We start from the raw sequence: 18,953 nt of genomic DNA, 5'->3' as shown, positions 1-18,953 counted from the left end.
TAAACATGAACTGACAAGATGAACATTGTGTTATTTACCATTGTGTCCTTAACTTAATCCAATCTAACAAATAGTGTTCATACTGCCATGGCCTTCAATGAAGCTCAGTGACAGGTCGGAGATAGGCCTACATCAGCATCATCTCTGACAGCATCATCTGGTGTCCCCCCGCCGTGATATTGCTGGAATATTGCTAAAAGCGTCATAAAACCATACTCACTCACTCACTCACTCACTGGCAGCATCAGTACTTGCTACACATCTGTGACTTCTGCAGAATAAAAGAACTGTTTTTATATGTTTTACGTCAACATATCCTCATATGTCTAATATTATTCAAAAACATTCTAACAATATTTTAAACTATACCATTGCTATTCTACCATGCATCCACCAGTTACTCAACTGCAACATACACACCTGTAATCATCGTTTGAAATAAAAAATCTATACATATTATTCTTTCCCTAATCATGCTTATAAAATGTGTTCATTGTTTCGTGCTGACTCATTCCATTTGTTAATTGAACCATTTATTGTACAAAGTACTCATTCGTAAATTATAGATATGTCAATAAATCAAACTGTATGATACATAAATAGATGATTATACTTGTTTTGGTAACATGTGTTGACCAGTTAGCTCCAGTACATTCCTGCTACAGCCATATCCTGATTCACATTCAACAATCAACAGTACTTCAAAACTGCAGTTTTAAGTATATTTACCATGTTTACTGTACTTGACATAATAAGCGCCCGCAGCGATTTTTGCTAATATGTTGGCTAGTGAACAATCCCAATTAGCACCCCTTCCAATTGATAAATGTACACAAGACTTATTTATTTGTGTATAATACACACTAATGTGTTATATGCACCCTTAATTATGGACAATTCTATTCTGGAAAAATATATCTGTCGTGTATAATACGCACAGACTTTTCTTTTGTATCATTCCAGGCTGTCAGCATAAACCACAAAATTTACAATCTTTCAACTCTTTCACCAAAATTATATTCTAATAAAAGCCCCCTATTTCCAATTTTGAGAGCGCCCTGGGCGCTTATTATGTCGAATATAGTATTAGACGTGATGTAGCAAATTTGATTTAAAAAATGTTTATAATCATTATTAATCAAATAATTTTGATCATGACAAATGCAAAATTAATCCCCAAATCATTCAATGTAGATGCTAGATGTAGATTCCATGTTAAATGCTATATTTTTTAATATTATAGATTATACTGATATATAATGACAAAACTCATGCATGTGTAATGCAAAACACATGCACAATTATACAAATATATCATATGAAATTATGACAATGTGATTTGCAGATATCGGTTGATGTAAAGAGAGAAAAACATAATAACATTACTGATTTGTTTTTGTGGGAATCTTAAAAATCATTTTAGAATATAGAAACATAAAAAGCTGAGGTCTAACAAAATTAACATTGAGCTAACTATTGTAATCATCTAATCATTGTCAAAGCTGTTGTACTGAAATGCATGCATATAGCTAATCAGCATTTATACGACACACACGTGGATACATTTACAATTAACATAGAGTTCATGTTTCATTGTGTGAAATTCAAACATGTAGAATAACACTTTAAATGCTGATTGCAACACATCAACAAAGCGACCTGGATTGAACAATCAGCTGAGCTTGCAACAAACTGCTTGGTGGGTTGGTTGGTTGTTTAACGCCACACTCAGCAATATTCCAGCTATATGACGGCGGTCTGTAACATAATCCAGTCTGGACCTGACAATCCAGTGATTGATATCATGAGCATCGATCCACGCAATTGGGATTGATGGCATGCATCAACCAAGTCAGAGAGCCTGACCACCCGATCCCGTTAGTCGCCTTTTACGACAAGCATAGTCACCTTTTACGGCAAGCATGGGTTGCTGAAGACCTATTCTACGAACTGCTATCAAGTGGTGTACTATTACAATATAAGAGGGGGTACGGGTGGCCCAGTTGTCTAAGGCGCCGCGATTCGCTGTGCAGAGTTGCGTCCCTTGGGCACGCCAGAAACCTATGATTGTGGGTTCGAATCCCGGTTTGCCCCGATTATGTTTCTAGGTTTGTCAGCACCATACCCGTGCTCGTGGGTTTCACCGAAGTGATAAACGTCTGAGACCTGCATCACTTGGGGCTTTCCTCCCACATTTAGGTGACACGCCGCGATATAACTGGAATACTGTTAAAAGCGGTGTTAAACACAACTCAATCACTCACTCACGCAATATAAGTAGTCCTGGTTTTCCCTGATGTATCACGGAACATATATTTCAGGACATGACAATAGATATATCGATTTTCAGGGGAAAACATGTACTGCCCATACACCAGAGTGAGTGAGTGAGTGAGTGAGTGAGTGAGTGAGTGAGTGAGTGAGTGAGTGAGTGAGTGAGTGTGAGTGAGTGTGAGTGAGTGTGAGTGAGTGAGTTTGATTTTACGCCGCTTTTAGCAATATTCCAGCAATATCATGGCGGGGGACACCAGATATGTGCTTCAAACATTGTATCCATGTCGGAAATTGAACCCGGGTCTTCAGCGTGACGCACGAACGCTTTAACCACAAAGCTTTCTGACTGCCCCCCACCAACGTTGCCAATAGAGGTGAATGCTGAACTGTTTAACCATCTATAGGTATGACAGTTACACGTATCACGCATACCACATCTGCTGTCAGTTTAAGGTTGGACTGGCTGGGTCTGTGTGCCTAGCGATTAGTGAGCGAGTATGAGTTTTCACCGCTTTTAGCAATTTTCCAGCAATATTTTGGCGGAGAACACCAGAACAGGGCTTCACACTTTGTACCCAATTGGGGAATACCCCACCACCTCAATGATAAGATCTGATTGGTTCACATGTTCTTGGCAAAATATGATGCATCCCGTCTGGGAGGGAAATAAATCCTGAGCAGGCGAATAGATCCCTTATGCTCTGTCACGAAGAACAGAGGCTGCATGTGGATTTCTGACCTGGAGAATAAATCCCTTATACCCTTTATCGTAGCAAAAAGCTGCATGCTTTTCACAAGTCACTGAAAGTCACGTGACATGGCACAAGCTAAACCTCAGCTCAATCGAACATCTATCAATATGATTTTCTTTTAATTCTCTCACAATGACAGATTAAAACATGTCGGTAAGACACATTTGTTGTAGCAGTATCACAAGGGGTATATGTGGATTTATGTGTCCTACATTTCTGTGGTTCATGGTATAAGACCTAACAAGGGACACAAAAAACCACATGCACCCCTCGTGATACTGCTACAACTTATATCCAACCTGGGAGGAAAATAAATTTCTGAATGGGAGAATAAATCCCTTATACCCCGCCACTAAGAAGACATGCTGCAAATGAGTTTTAGAGCGGGAGAATGAATCCCTTATACCTTGCTACAAAGCAAAAAGCTGCACGTTATTTACAAAGGACTGAAAGTCAAGTGACACAGCACAAGTAAACATCAGCTCAGTTGAACAGCTGTTTTCTATCAATTTTCATTTTCTATTAATTCTTTTACAATGGCAGACTGTGATATAATTGTTGTTCAAGTCAACATTGTGAAAAGACAATGAACACAGCACTGATTTCACATTGGAAATGTTGTCGATGGAGATAGCGATCCACATAACTATTGTGTAAATAGCCTATAATATAACTTTCATCTGATTTATGCATATTTTGTAATGGTATGTGAACCGCCTCCATGGTCTAGAGGTAGAGCGTCCACACGGAGATCGGAAGGTCCAGAGTTCGATGCCCGGACGCGTCATACCAAAAGAGGTTAAAAGATGGTACTTGTTGTTACCCTGTCTGGCGCTCGGCATTAAGGAGCTAAAACAAGGACTGGTCGGCTTGGAGTCAGTATACTGTGTCTGAGTGGGGCATTCATGTTAAACTGCGGCATGGTATCTCAGTGAGCTAGCACTATAAATCAACATAAGTCCAGACTAGTACAAGCAGCCACACACACACACACACACACACACACACATCGCTATATAAGTGCAATAATCTGGGACGTGACGTTAAACCCAATTTCACCTCACCCCGTAATGGTATGTATAACAAAAGTGACCCTGACGTAATGGAATCTGTGAATTTCCACGGGTCTGCGGAAAATACTCATCCCTGAACATAAGCAAAATAATGGACATGAAACATAAAAATACATTTTAATCAGAACTATGTACAGTTTATGTAAGCTGACTCATGTTACTTTGAAAAAAAAAAGTTACAACACTTCAGAAAGCAAAGGATAAGACAATGAAGGGAAACACATGACATATGAAGAGACAATTTTAGCACTTGAGATTTGAAGGTGATGATATACATGTATGAACAACATGGCAAAGAATCACAGTTCATCCCTTGGTCGGTCATTGTGGTCACAAACTTGACTGAAATTACAGGAAATGAGATCTACAAATCGCTTTCTAACATGACTGTAGAGACACGTAAAGTCTTCACAGCCAGGAATTTTCATTAGTTTTTCGTTGACGTACAGTCGTAGCATGTACTGACTTGTCTCCCTTGTTTCATCCGCAGCCTCACTTTCAGTAAGCAGCTCATCATTCTGGTCACATTCATAGAGAATCAGCATTAAATTGGCAGAGAAGGGCAGGATTTCACTGGTCCGAAAGAGGCGACTGCTTTGCTGCTGGTAGTTGTCTGCTGTGGGAGGTAGCGTGTCGTTGAACAGCCCAAGAGCTGTGTACAGGGGGCCTAGAGTTTCGGCATGGCCGAAGTAGAAGTTCCCAAGTATATACCTGGAATACAATAGAAATACAACATATAACGTAATTCAGCCACACCAAAAATGGTCCTTGTTCTTTTGGTAACCATAAATGAATATCCCTTAAAAATTGCAAAATATAAAAAAAATGTCAAAATTTGAATTCAAACATACTTATTTTGAACCCGGTAATTTTGTATTTTTGTTTCTTTTACTAAGGGAATGAATCAACAATCTATACTTTTGCTTTCTACATTTGACATGTCACTATGAAACGAAAAGAATAGTTCCTGCCAACATGCTTCAAAATGTTCATTAAATATTGTTAAATGCTAATTAAAAAACATTACAAGCTTCTCGGCAATACACAAAACTTACTCTAGAAAAGACAACTGTTTTGACTTGTTTGTGGAGGTGAAATAGTAAAGTTCTGTATTCAACAGTATTACAAGTATATTTTCCTCAAATTCCATTTTGTGACAGTAGCTACTAGTCTGAAGCCTGAGTCTAGTGACATTTTGTTTGGTCAAGTAAGCTCAGAAATATCAGTCCAGGGCCCACTTGCACAAAGCGATCTTAGCGCTAAGATGATCGTAACTCCCATACTTTAGCATAGGCTTACTATAGTCTAAGCGCTAAGATCGTTTTGAGCAAATGCGCCCAGAAATAACACTACAATTGTCTTAAAGCCAAGTTTGAGCTTGTAGCTACAAAAGATGTGGACACAGACTGGAGTCCTTGTAAATCATATAACTTTTAAAAGATGAATTTTGTCTTTTGTATCATAGCAACTGAAACAAATTCAGTCATCACACCATATCCAAAAAATAAAAAAATTAAAAAAATCATGATCTGTCCATTTAACCTAGCCATTATCATTGATCATTCCTGTCTGACATACTTAGCATACGTTCCTTGTTTCAATTGTGACCGCCCCCGTGGTTTACAGTTTGAGCCTCCGGGGTTCGATCCCTGGCCGCATCATACCAAAAGATGTTAAAAGATGGTACTTGTTACCCTGTCTGGCGCTCGGCATTAAGAGGCTAAAACAAGGACTGGTCCGCACGGCGTCAGTATACTGAGTCTGAGTAGGGTGTTCATGTTAAACTGTCTGCAGCATGGTATCTCAGTGGGCTAGCACCATAAATCGTCATCAGTCTGGACCCACGCACACACGCACCCACGCACACACATGTGCATGCACTGTGACGCAATGCAAGCCCCATTTCACCTCACTTCACCTTGTTTTAATTATCTTCACTTCAGAAGGTTTACAAGCTGATACTGATGAACATTTAAACATAATTTTAGGAAGTCACTTATTCAGTGTGACGTATTGGTGTTGCCTATAATAACACCAACATATGTATCATTGTATGTAATAAAACTTACACAATTTTACCTGAAATAGTGTATCATGAATGATATTGTATTGTGACTATCCTGATACATATCGTATCATGAGCGACTGTGTGTATCATTCCTGCCTCATACACCTGCTTCCTTCCCACCTCTGTTGCCCATAGCAACAATGAATATTTTTTCAATGGCCAAAAACATACACAAAACATGTTGACAAACTATCATTTTTAAGCCCATCCCTTGTATATAGGTTTGTTTTTATTAATATCCCACTAAGCAACATTCCAGTTATAATACGGTGGACGGAAAATAAACGAGTCAGGACCTGACAATCCAGTGATTGACATAATGAGCAATTCCAATTTCTACATCGACAAAACTTTGGGCGATGGTCAATAGTTAATGAGGATGCAACAAACCCGTTCAAATCCTCCTCATCCACTTCCGTTTCCATGGCTTCAATAGCATCATCCATGGTGGTGAAGATATCAGTGACCAATGGACAGCTCTGGACGCCTGTGATCTTGTGTCCTGGACCATTCTTATAGTAGTGCTACAACACAATACAATAGCGAGTCACTCATGATGCAGCTTGGAACAGTATTTTTGTTACATCACTGCACGGCAGCTCATTGAGAAGAAACCCAAAGGGAAGCAGGTTAGCCATGGTTCCTACCTGTGTCAAAGCGAAAAACTTCTGGGTGTTCTGGGTGAACAATACCTTCCAAAAGGCGTGCTGGTTTTCTTGGGGAATTATTCAGCAAAGAGCCAGAGTCACAGGAGACTAATCACAATTTTATTTACAAGAACAATTAACAATTTACAATTTATACTTAGATAATAACTGAGGGTGCCACAGAGAGTCAGTACACACTCTGGGCTGTGGGAGAGAGGTCTGCTTGGTAAGAGAGTCAAACCCCTTCTCTCTCTGGACCAAGGCTTATGTAGCCAAGGTCACCTGACATTTAGTAAGTAATAAATATAAATGTAAACAGTAAATCATCAGTGACATACTTGCACATCCTTCAGTGACATACTTGCACATCCTGTTCAGGATGGCAGACGGTCGATGGACACAAAAATGGGGATTAACAAATAGGATTAGCATCTTATAAATAACAGCAATTAAATGTTTCAAGGCATATAAATGTCATGGCTCCAGGGTAATGAGCCTTTGCAATCAAATGTTCTTCAGACAATGGGTGTCGTAAATCAGTCACCATGACACTGACAAAGAAAGGGATGTTATGACAAGTGTTGTACCGAGCCAACCATCAAGGAGCCAACCATCAAGGAACAAGGCAACAAAGGGACACAACTCTGCGAGTAGGGCCAAGTTGTAGGTTCCGCTACACCAAATCAGAACCAGTTGTGACTGTGCGGTTTTCGTAGCCTTCAGTGCATATTGAGAGATATCTGCATGCTGTGATTGGATGATATTGTGTAAGATTTTTTTGTCTTTTAAATGTACATCCATCCAGTTATCAAAACTCACCATGTTTTTCTATATTTAGTACTGTCTTTTTCAACATGATGACTTATGCTGAATGTGACCAAAGCTATTTTCAAGTAGGTGACATTTGGTGCAGAACTGGGGGTGGTGTGTTTAGCTTCCTGTACTCGGAAAAGGAGCTGGCTAAGCTAGTCATTTATTTTGTTTTTATTGCTGCTCTAAGGCCAAACTGTGCACACACTTACAGGTAATAGCTGTTGAATGCTTAATTTATTTATTTTTAGATATAATGTTACTATAGAAACCTATGGGAAAACATTTGGTTGTGTGTAACCTGTAGTGCCTCTCTGGGTTGCCCAGCAGAGAGTAGTAACAGCTACTAGATGCTCATCCATAAAACACACACAAAAAATGGCCACAGCTAAGTGGATATGAATTTTAGTAATCGGAATAAATACTTTTTTCCATGTTCTACAGTCACAAACCGTATTCAAATACAGTCAGACTTAACACAAGGTATTAAGTGGTTTGAACACATTTCCCTGACATGTAAATCAATATCAAAATGCCTTGACTCACACCACTTACCAGACACTGTACAGGTGTCACAGAGAGCTGATAAAAGTCCAGACTAGCTAGAAAACACATGCAACCATTCTACCATGACTTGAATTTTTTTTATTCTGTTTGGGCACACAGGTTTCAAATCACAATAACCACCCCTGATTGAAACAGCTGAATTAAAGGCCATATCACTCCAGACACTAGTGTTTCTGGAAAATGACTTTAATTTCAAATAACATGTGCAAGTTTAAGTTTCAAAATGTAGAGTTAGTGAGTGAGTGAGTGAGTGAGTGAGTGAGTGAGTGAGTGAGTGAGTGAGTGAGTGAGCGAGTGTGGTTTTATGCCACTTTCAGCAATATTCCAGCAATATCACAGCAGGGGAAACCAGAAATTGGCTTCACACATTGTCCCCATGTCAGGAATCGAACCCGGGTCCTCGGCGTGACGAGCAAATGCTTTAACGGTTAAACCAGTTGGCTACCGGACCGTCTTCAAAATGTAGAGTTGCTGTTACCACAATATTCCACACACGAACAGAGAAACATGATAGAAATCAACCAAAAGAAGGAATTTCAAATCACAAGCATTGGTGAAGTGCAGACAGGCCAAGGATCATGTTCAGGGTAAACAGCTTATCCTGGCATCTCAAAGGGATGCAACTCTTCACAGTGGATTGCAGTGCCTCAGACCACAGGGACACAAAAAACAATGTGGAATTACCTTTAAATCAGACAGGTACTCAAGCACCTTGAAGTCCTCCTCATCAAACAGACTGCACCATGGTGAGGACTGGTACAGGGCTGTTTCATAACCACACACAAGGTACATTGTCCGCAAATTTTCTGAAAAATAGAAATCAACAAGTTGTACATTTACATGACAATAAAAACAATTTTGTCACCCACCAAGTGTACAAAGTGACAGTCATAGCCTTTTGTGATAACATAGTTTAAACAAGTCAGATGCTGACCATTTCTATTACAGAAATTGGCACTAGTCCTGTAGTCCTTGCCAAAGTGCCCAATAGTTAAGGTATCATTAGGACTAGTAGAAATTTGCCATTTTTAAGGGTTTTGCTATATGTTATCATTATAAGGACTAGTGGACTAAAATTGTTAGTTTCAGTCGCTGACAGGGGAAATTATAATGTAAGCAAACATGTTGCAGGACATGTTTTTCTTAAAACAAACATTTTTTCTTAAAACAAGCATTTTTCGAAAACAATCAGACCTAAATCAGCGATATCACAAAGATAACCCTACCACATTCTGGTTGGTTGGTTGCTTGGTTGTTAAACACCGCACTCAGCAATATTCCAGCTATATGACGGCGGTCTGCAAATAACTGAGACTGGACCAGACAATCCAGTGATTAATATCATGAGCATCGATCCACACAATTGGGATCGATGACATGCATCAACCAAGTCAGTGAGCCTGACAACCCGATCCCGCCTTTTACGACAAGCATAGTCGCCTTTTACGCCAAGCATGGGTTGCTGAAGACCGGTACTACACGGATCTTCACGGGTCATGTTCTGGACATAACCATCACACATTGTACTGTTGTACATGTTGTAAATGCAGGAGAGTTTGATCATTGTGATCAAACCCAGGTTTCCTCAAAAACTAATGCAACAAACAAATATAAAACGTTAATGCAAGTGAATTAAAAAGTCTTGATTATCCACCAAAACAGATTCACACAACACTATTGAACCAACTCATCAACTCATTTTCACACTAGTAGCCAGGTGAACCTGAAAATTAACCCAAGACCATGTAACTGTAACAAGGGTCTGAAAGAAGGACACTGTTCATTCCATTTCTTAAAATTAGATTATATTTCATTTTTGTAACAATTTCAAAATGTAAGCACTTGCTTTTTGTGCTTAGTTTTGTTTGTTTGTTTGTTGTTTAATGCCACACTCAGCAATATTTCAGCTATATGACAGCGGTCTGTAAATCATCGAGTCTGGACCAGACAATTCAATGATTGACATTATGCGCATTTATCCAATTGGGATACGATGACATGCATCAACCAAGACAGAGAGTCTGACCACCAAATCCTGTTAGTCGCCTCTTAAGACAAGCATGGGTTGCTGAAGACCTATTCTACCCCGGATCTTCGCGAGTCTTGTGCTAAGTAGCAGGTACCTCTCTGATTTCTAATACATAATTGAGCCTTGCACCGAAACACACCAGCATGATATGCACATACAACATCACTTGTTGCATGCCATCACAATCTTATAGCAAGTGAACAGCGAAAATATGCCACACCTGATGGAAGCCCAACGAAACAATGCCACTGGCCAACTGCAAACAGGAGAATAATCTTCAGCTGTAGTCAGGTTTTTCACGCAGCACCAAGCACCATTATTGGACTGTGGAACTTGGGACAACACGGGACCTTCCCAGATCTGTTTGACTACGTATCACAACTAGAGCACAGGTCTGATTCATATGGCTATGTCACTCACGTGAAAGAACCACCACGGCCACCTCAACAACTACGGTAATACCAGGATTGCGTAGGAAATCAGCCCCGGCAGTGAGGAACTATTTACATGTACTTGCCAAAGGTATTTGCGCTATACGATCAGTTCGAGGTGTCATTTTGTCGGACCTGCATCGTCGGCTGAGACGTCAATGGTGTCAAGATCACAGAGTATGGTCACACACAGCGATGGAGACAAGTTTGGTTTTGTGACGAGTCACAAGCAGATGTTAGACGTCATGTTTACAAGCGTCGCAGGGAACGTTATGCACGAAACTGCGCAAATGAAGTGGACAGATTTGGTGGTGGTAGTGTGATGACGTAGACAGCCATCTCCTACACTGGTAGAACAGACTTGGTGCAAGTTCTGGGGAATTTAATGGCATATCATTACATGGAAAAGATTTTTCGGCCACATGCCTGACCTCACACAGCAAGACTGAAAACAGCCTTTTTCAGGAATCACAACATCCAGGTCCTGTCATGGTCCTCTGGATCTCCAGACATAAACCCAATGGAACATTTATGGGACGCACTGGATCTGGACGACTGCGAGCACGTCAGCAACAACAGAACCCCCAACAGTTGGCACAAGCAAAGTGAGTAAACATTCCCCAGGCCACAATTTTGGAATTGATTGGTTCCATGGGACGAGGAAGACAGTCAGTTTTGGACTTTCATGTTGGCCATACAAGATATTGAGAACAGATGACCTTCACCTTGAAAATTGGTATTAATAATTTTAAACTTTTAGCGAGAAGTGGTGTATATATTTGATATCAAAAGTTACTCGGGGGAGAATCTAATTATCATCCAGAATCAATCTTCCAACTTTCCACACTGTTAACAGTAATAAGCAGTGTTCTGAGTGCAAACAGTACAGCTAACCAGCTTCAGTAGCAGAGAGATTAGTGATGTCATTTGATTGTGACGTCATGGTAACCTATGATGTCACAATGGTCTGCAGAGCATTGTGCCATAATGTCATTGTAGCAATATCTTATAGATAAGATCCCTTGATTCACCCCCGGGCATCTTCCTGAGGAAAGTGAGTTAACTGACTTTAAAAGTCCAGTTTCCACTCTGACCAAATAGGGTTTCGATTTCGTTGTGTGATTTTGATTGGAGTATGCATAGACTCGTTAGTCCTGCCAAAATGTTACTCCATAATGCCAGCCTAGTTCAGCAAGGGTGGAAACTGAACTTTTATCATCAGTTAACTCTCTTGTCTCGGAAAGATTCCCAAGGAACTCTCCTGTGAGGCAGGGGCGGTCAGGTAGCCTAGTGGTTAAAGTGTTTGCTCGTCACGCCGAAGACCCGGGTTCAAATCCCGACATGGGTACAATGTGTGAAGCCCATTTCTGGTGTCCCCCGCCGTGATATTGCTGGAATATTGCTAAAAGCGGCGTAAAACAAACTCACTCACTCTCCTGTGAGGCCAGTTTGGGATGATAAATATAGTATCCATCTCAACTGCTGATGGTTGGGATTGTCTGGCCAAAGCTTGTTATTTATATACATTTCTCAACAGTTTTGGCAGATGTGTGTCGACACTAACGTGTTCTATGAAATTGATTGAATGATGCAATAATCATGATAATGCCAATTTGTATGTACTGCTACTGTCTAATGGGGAGAAGTATTTATATAAACATTTAGTTGTCTGTTTACTGATTCCCTTCCCTGTTTGCAATATTTGGGAAATAAACATTGACTAAACCATTGGCAAATCAATGATTGGTGGGAATTCAGCACATGTCAGATGAACACTGAACATGCTGAATACTGGAGTCATGTGGTAATCTGGTGTTATTTCAGTTGCCAGAGGACATGGAGGAGAGGCAGGGTATACAACAGTTACATTTCTTTACAGTAAAACAGTCAAAGAGTTTCAAGGTTGTATCTGTATACTAAACTAGTCTTCATTCGTGTTAAAACGATATATCATATCCCTTTGACTGAAAATGATATATCATATCCCTTTGCTGAAAATGATATATCATATCCCTTTGCTGAAAATGACATATCATAACCCTTTGCTGAAAATGATATATCATATCCCTTTGACTGAAAATGATATATCGTATTCTTTTGCTGAAAATGATATATCATATCCCTTTGCTGAAAATGATATATCATATTCTTTTGCTGAAAATGATACATCATATTCTTTTGCTGAAAATGACATATCATAACCCTTTGCTGAAAAATGAATCTCAGGTGAACTGAGTTGTAAGCAGACTGAGAAGACATCCAAAGCAATACATTTGTCATCATCATGCTCATGGTCATGATCGGTTCGCTAGTCAAGCGTTTTGAAGATACCTGACCACACCAGACTTGCTACATATTTGTCAGGCAACTGATGTTTGTTTGATTGTTAACGCCACACTCAGCAATATTCCAGCCAAATAATCAAGTCTGGACCAGACAATCCAGTGATTGACATCATGAGCATCTATCTAAGCAGTTGGGATGGGGGGGGTGGGGGGGGTGGGGTGGGGTGGGGGGGGTGGGGGGGGGGGGTGGTGGTGAGCAAGTCTTGGAATACTGCTTTTAGCAATGTTACAGCAATATCACGATGGGGGACACCAGAACTGGGCTCCACCCATGTCAGGAATCGAACCAGGATCTTCGGCGTGACGAGCAAACGCTTTAACCACAAGGCTACCCGACCGCCCCTCTACGCAATTGGGATACGATGACATGCATCAACCAAGTCAGCGAGCCTGACCACCCGATTCTGTTAGTCGCCTCTTATGACAAGCATGGTAGCCTTTTACGACAAGCATGGGTTGCTGAAGACCTATTAAATATACACCAGTTATTGATATTCATGTGGCAGCTGTCTTGTGTCAGTGTTACCTGAGTCAATGTTTTCATTGATTCAACATACATTTTTAACCCTGATTTACACTGGCAAGCATTCTTTCCTGCTGTGAGACAATATGTAAGTAGTCCGCCTCACCATGCTCACATACATTACACTTGGTACTTCTTCCCCCTAACTTCAGCAAATGGGCAGCACAGAACCGATTCACTAACCAACATGACCAACTAGCTGGGATTATAGACAAAGACACAATAAGACATGTATCATGCCAGTGAGGTTACATAAAGAATGGCACATATACGAGGGCTGGTCAAAAAGTTCTAAGTTCTAACTTTCAACTATGGGCCACAACAAAGTGAACTAGTCAATGTAGTACAGTGTTTGAGTAGTTCATTGCAAGTTTAGTTGGTCTGTTGAGGCCGTTTGTATATTAGGGACAGCCAGTTTAACCTGATAGGGGTCCAAATGGACACAGAAATGGAAAAGAATGAATACTGAGCAGACACAAGTTTTTGACTTCAGAGAAAAGTACACCCCAAGAAATTCATGACTGCATGTCACAAGTGTATGGGGATAAGTGCCCTAGCTATTTCACTGCTAAACGTTGGGAGAACAAGCCTTGATGATGACCCTAGGTCTGGACATCCCTCAACTTCAATCAATGAAGATTCAATCAAGGAGACAGAAAAACCATTGCTGAACTTGAGGAAGACACAGGTCTAAGCCACAGATCTATTGAAACTATTATTCATGAACATTTACAGATGAATAAGCAGATAAGATATGTGCTTGTTGGGTGCCAAAGTTTTTAAATTCAGATCTTTAGGAAAAAGAACTGACACTGCCTTAGAAAATGTAAAGCTAATTGAGGATCACTTCATCAAATTCAAAAAGTGATTAGTAACGGATGATGACACATGGGTCTACCACTATGATCCTGAGTCAAAATGTCAATCCATGGAATGGCATCATTCCACTTCTCCAGCATCAAAGCCATCAGCGAGGAATGCTGACTGCTGGAGTTCTACTATTTCATGACAATGCCTCTTCTCACACCTCTCGACTTGCAAAGGCTGCTGTGCAACAATGTGGGTTTGAAGAGCTTCCTCACCCTTAATACTCGCCAGACCTGGCACCAAGTGATTTCCACCTGTTTCCTAAACTGAAAGAATACCTACATGGAAATCGCTATGACAACTATGACTTCAACATGTTCAAAGCTGCTGTGAATGGGTTTTTCAGGGGGGCTTCAGAAAACTTCTTCCTGACTGGAATTGAAAAGCTTCACTATAAATATGAGAAGTGTTCACTGTTTCACATTTTGTCGCAATAAAAGATTTTAATTGTGACAAGGACATCTAACGTTAGTCGACGCCATATTGCAAACAAATTATGTCAAGGTCGGTTTCACATGTGATAGCTCGGCCACTGTTTCTGTCGGCGGTACATGCGATACAACTATTGAAAACATCAACATTACTTCGAAAATGTTGACAGAAATACCTTTTTGCATTTGGGTTAACCGCCTATGGATACGATGTGCTGTAAAGTTTGAATTCTATTTGTTTTTCCTTTCTTTGAAACTGTGATAATATGGCACGATGGTAGGTTTGCTGAAATAGTATTTTCCGTGAGTCTAATGTAGAAGGTACATATTGTGATTGTACAAGATAATTGATAATCAATATATATCATCAAATACACATTACAAATCTCCTCCAACAAATTATTGATGTAGACTCTACTCTAGATTAACGTATGATAATCTATTGCAAGTCTTCAAAACTTATTCAATATGCTATCTGAAAAGTCAGCAATGAGAAAACACTTTATATTTTTCGTTCACGGACGTTACAATCTTCAATTTTGTTTGTGTAGACAAATAGATGGTCGGTGACTTCCCGCCCCTGTGAATATGTCCTCTTGACAGGTGCGCGTGATTTGACCTCGCGTGTTGCGAAGTGGATGACGTCACATCAAACAGCTGATTTAATGTTGTGGGCGTATAATTGATACACATGGTTACAGTTTCCAAATAATAATGTTCTCTTTGACTGAACTAGAAAATAGACTATCACGAATGGGAAGATTTCCACGTCAACCGACGAGTGAATGAGACCATTTATCACTTGACTAACTGACACTGGCGCCGTTTTCTAATTTTGGTATGCTGACATATGTGCTTTTCATATCTGTTTTTGAAGGCTTGCTATTCCAAGAAAATAATGTGCATATAGTTGAGTAAGGGAATGAAATGTTTTACAGTGAGAAGGCTGTCAAAATGTATCCAATATAAAACAACCTTTTTAATATTTTAGCCTCTAATATTAGTATCTCACATGGTTCAATTTATAACATAAACAGTAAAAGTAATTAGATCTACACGCACAGTACACACAATATTTAGATAATCGATTTCTGTATGACAAAATGTTTTTAGTGTTAATGTTATTTCGTCTTGATGTTTTAAATAGTTTTCATTATGTTTTTTTCACTGTAAATTATCTAAATTATTAAATACTTCCTTCAATGGCTTACGTATTAAGTAATAATAATTTTGTTTTGTATACTTAGTAAGAAATAGAATTTGTACATTCCAAACTGTCATTTGTATTGTGACATAATCTTTGAAACAGTCTGTGTATGACCTGATCACGACCACTTCCGCCAATTTTGTTTTGACGTCAAAAACACGGACAATTTCATCAGGATTTTTTTATCGGTAAATATAACTCACGGAAAATTCTCAGTGCATGAGTACTTCAACATGTTCAACATAAATGTTATATGTCTATCACTGTTAGGATATGTACTGCCAATGATATGAATCATTGGACATTTAGATTTCAAACAAGAGCGCTTACTTGACTTTACTCTCCATATTCGGGTGCGTCCATATTACGATTAATGTAGATAAGTAGGAAACTTATAATACCAGCACTTTTATAGATGGTTAGGCAGTGCATAGATCTTTTGGATTTGGTGACATAGATACTGTTGGAAAGACAATCAACTTGAGTTGCATGTTATACAATTTGGTTACACTGTGCGAAGAAATAAGAAGGTTGTAACACTGTTGATAAATGTTTTTGAAACCACGACATCATCACAGTGCGGCAGTGAACAGTATGCAGGCTGACTGACGTCCAGGCACCATGAGGGTTAAGCACCGAGTACAATTTACCATGACAGCCTTTACTAAAAAGAAGAAACAGTAATTTAACCCTATCAACATACATAACACACATACATAAGCAAAGGTTTTTTAAAAGTCAATAAACGAGCAGTAGAAAACACCTCTTGGTTTACATTAGAGAGTTATCAATTGTGGAAGAGTTTGGCCATGCAATAGCCAGCATGTGTTTCAGAGATCAATTCATTTACGCTGACCCATATCTGTCATCGTTCTTTTTAAGACACTTGTGAATACTTTCCAAGGACATTCAATAAGGAGATTCCTCTGTAAATGATGCGATCACTCTGTGATCCGGACAGTATTATCATTCCCATGTTCCATGAGGTTGGACATACAGCTGTGTTCAATAGTTTATTAAAACGTAAGTGGAGTTGTGGTACAACTACAAGAACATATCCTACGAATATGAGAAATTCTGAGGGAACAGTCATCTCCGGCAGCCTTGACATGCTTCAATAATGTCTTCATTTGTTACAGTTCTGTTTAGAATAGCATCTGCTAAAACATTATTAATGCAGTCATCACAGGAATGTGCATGATTAAATTATTTACATACTCATCAAAGTGGTGAGGACAAAGGCATTATGAATGGGAATGGATATACAGATTTCTTTCTTTCTTCCAGTAGAAGTTTCCCGATTTCCCCATAACATTACAAGGGCATGCTATCTTTACCCGGGTTAAGAAAGCTTTGGAGTTTAGGTCTAACACTGCGCTATACTTAGTAATCCCTCCCTAACATTTCTGTCAAAGAGTCACCCAACGAATGATCAAGTACTCCTGAACTTAACGTCTGAAGCCTACAGGTCTTTTCAGCATGTTCAGTTTGCACAACATAGGCTCATTTCTCATACCACTCTGGATCTCATTGATTTTGGAACAGGATGAGAGTGCTAAATGGCTTTGTGACCACTCGTAAGCGTCCGAAGACAGAAGTCAAGTGACCATATATGGCAACACCATGGCTAACTGTAACTTTTGTAAGTGTCTGTCACCTTTTATTCATTTCCGTGACGTCTTAAGCATGATATGTAAATTCCTCTCAGTTTAACTATGTAGACATAGCTCAGTCGGTTAGCTTGTTGGGCTAACAATCTGAAGGTTGCGAGTTCGAGTCTGATGGATTCTAACAAAATGCGGTTGCTCATCTTAGTTACCTACTGCAGAGATTGTTCCCACAAGAAGTTGTGGTGCTGAATTCTAAAGTAATCCTGGCTGGTCGACCCCTTATACTTTTAGATCCATTAACCTGAGTATCTGACAAGTTTCTTCATCTAGCTCTGGGCGTAATACTAATTTTAAAGGACCATAACATTCCATATGATTTACAATACTAGTAGTGTTAGAAGATATAGCCATACCTGTTTTGAGGAGATTTTCTGGAATTCCCAATTTGGAGCTGACTTTCTTCAAAATGTTGGTCATTTCTTTCCCAGAACGAAACTTATAAAATTCCTTGATAGCAGTTTCATTCTTGTCTACTGTGCGAATGTACTTTTGACACCTTTCATGAAACCTCAAAGTTTCATCACTTAATTCTGAATCCATATCTCCTTCCTCAGTGTCTCCCATCAAAGCCTGTAGAAATCCTTCATAGTAAGCGTTTCCACTTTCCTGAGTTCGCTGTTTGCTTGACACTAGAAATCTAAAATTTTCCACATCTTCATCTACAAATAATGATCTTAACCGCCTAGCAGTTCTTTGACCTAGATGAATATGTTCATCCTCCCCTAAAGCCATTAATATTTTGTCATCATTACGCGGAAAAGAATTCGTCCACTCTTTCAGTTGTTGAAATTTGTCAATAGTTAATTTATCCTTAATTTCATTATGAATTTTCGATATGGTTTCTACATCCTCAAGGCCTGGGTACCTGGCACCATGTCGCATGACAGCGCTTGAATGGGCAGCCAAGCATGAAAACGTCCCAACTTGGACGGAATTGAACTCGTCTTCGATAACGATTTCGGGGGGCGGGTGAATGAGTTCGTATGCTGTTTTAGATCCGAAGTATCTCTGGATAGATGCCGTTGTCAACGACAAATGTAGGGGTACTAAAAGAGAAATGACAAGAAAATTGACACGGCCAGGAGAAATTGACAGTTTCATGGCCGCTGACATCTTGTCAGTTCCGCAGCAAATGTTACCAACGTGATGTTCCACACTAAAATGATAAACATAAGATTACATTTTATGTTTGTAAAGCATAGGGCAAGTATATTGAATATATTTTATTTATTCTTAAGAATAAGAAAATTATGGGATTT

At 39.5% G+C, this 18,953-nt stretch overlaps 1 protein-coding gene across 1 annotated transcript; it reads right to left on the bottom strand.

The window, feature by feature from the left end:
* Positions 1-4,197: 4,197 nt before the first annotated feature.
* LOC139468354 (multiple inositol polyphosphate phosphatase 1-like) lies at positions 4,198-18,811 on the bottom strand. The gene is made up of 4 exons (XM_071250267.1): positions 18,048-18,811; positions 8,876-8,997; positions 6,558-6,691; positions 4,198-4,810 (listed from the first exon to the last, which is right to left on the bottom strand). Exons 1-4 carry the CDS (start codon positions 18,805-18,807, stop codon positions 4,399-4,401), a joined length of 1,428 nt encoding a protein of 475 aa, XP_071106368.1. The 5' UTR covers positions 18,808-18,811; the 3' UTR covers positions 4,198-4,398.
* Between the last annotated feature and the right edge of the window lie 142 nt (positions 18,812-18,953).

Source organism: Haliotis cracherodii, unplaced genomic scaffold (assembly GCF_022045235.1).
Source record: "Haliotis cracherodii isolate W230 unplaced genomic scaffold, xgHalCrac1.p SCAF_2, whole genome shotgun sequence".
Classification (NCBI taxonomy): Eukaryota; Metazoa; Mollusca; class Gastropoda; order Lepetellida; family Haliotidae; genus Haliotis; species Haliotis cracherodii.
This window is presented reverse-complemented; position numbering and strand designations above follow the sequence as displayed.

What these genes read in the sequence shown, in the direction of transcription:
- LOC139468354 (XM_071250267.1), bottom strand. Translation starts at nt 18,807, where the DNA reads ATGTCAGCGGCCATGAAACTGTCAATTTCTCCTGGCCGTGTCAATTTT. An exon ending in AGTACCTGTCTGATTTAAAG is followed by an intron (nt 6,692 to 8,875) that starts GTAATTCCACAT and finishes ATTGTGTTGTAG; the next exon opens with CACTACTATAAGAATGGTCC. An exon ending in GATGAGGAGGATTTGAACGG is followed by an intron (nt 4,811 to 6,557) that starts GTTTGTTGCATC and finishes ATTGTATTCCAG; the next exon opens with GTATATACTTGGGAACTTCT.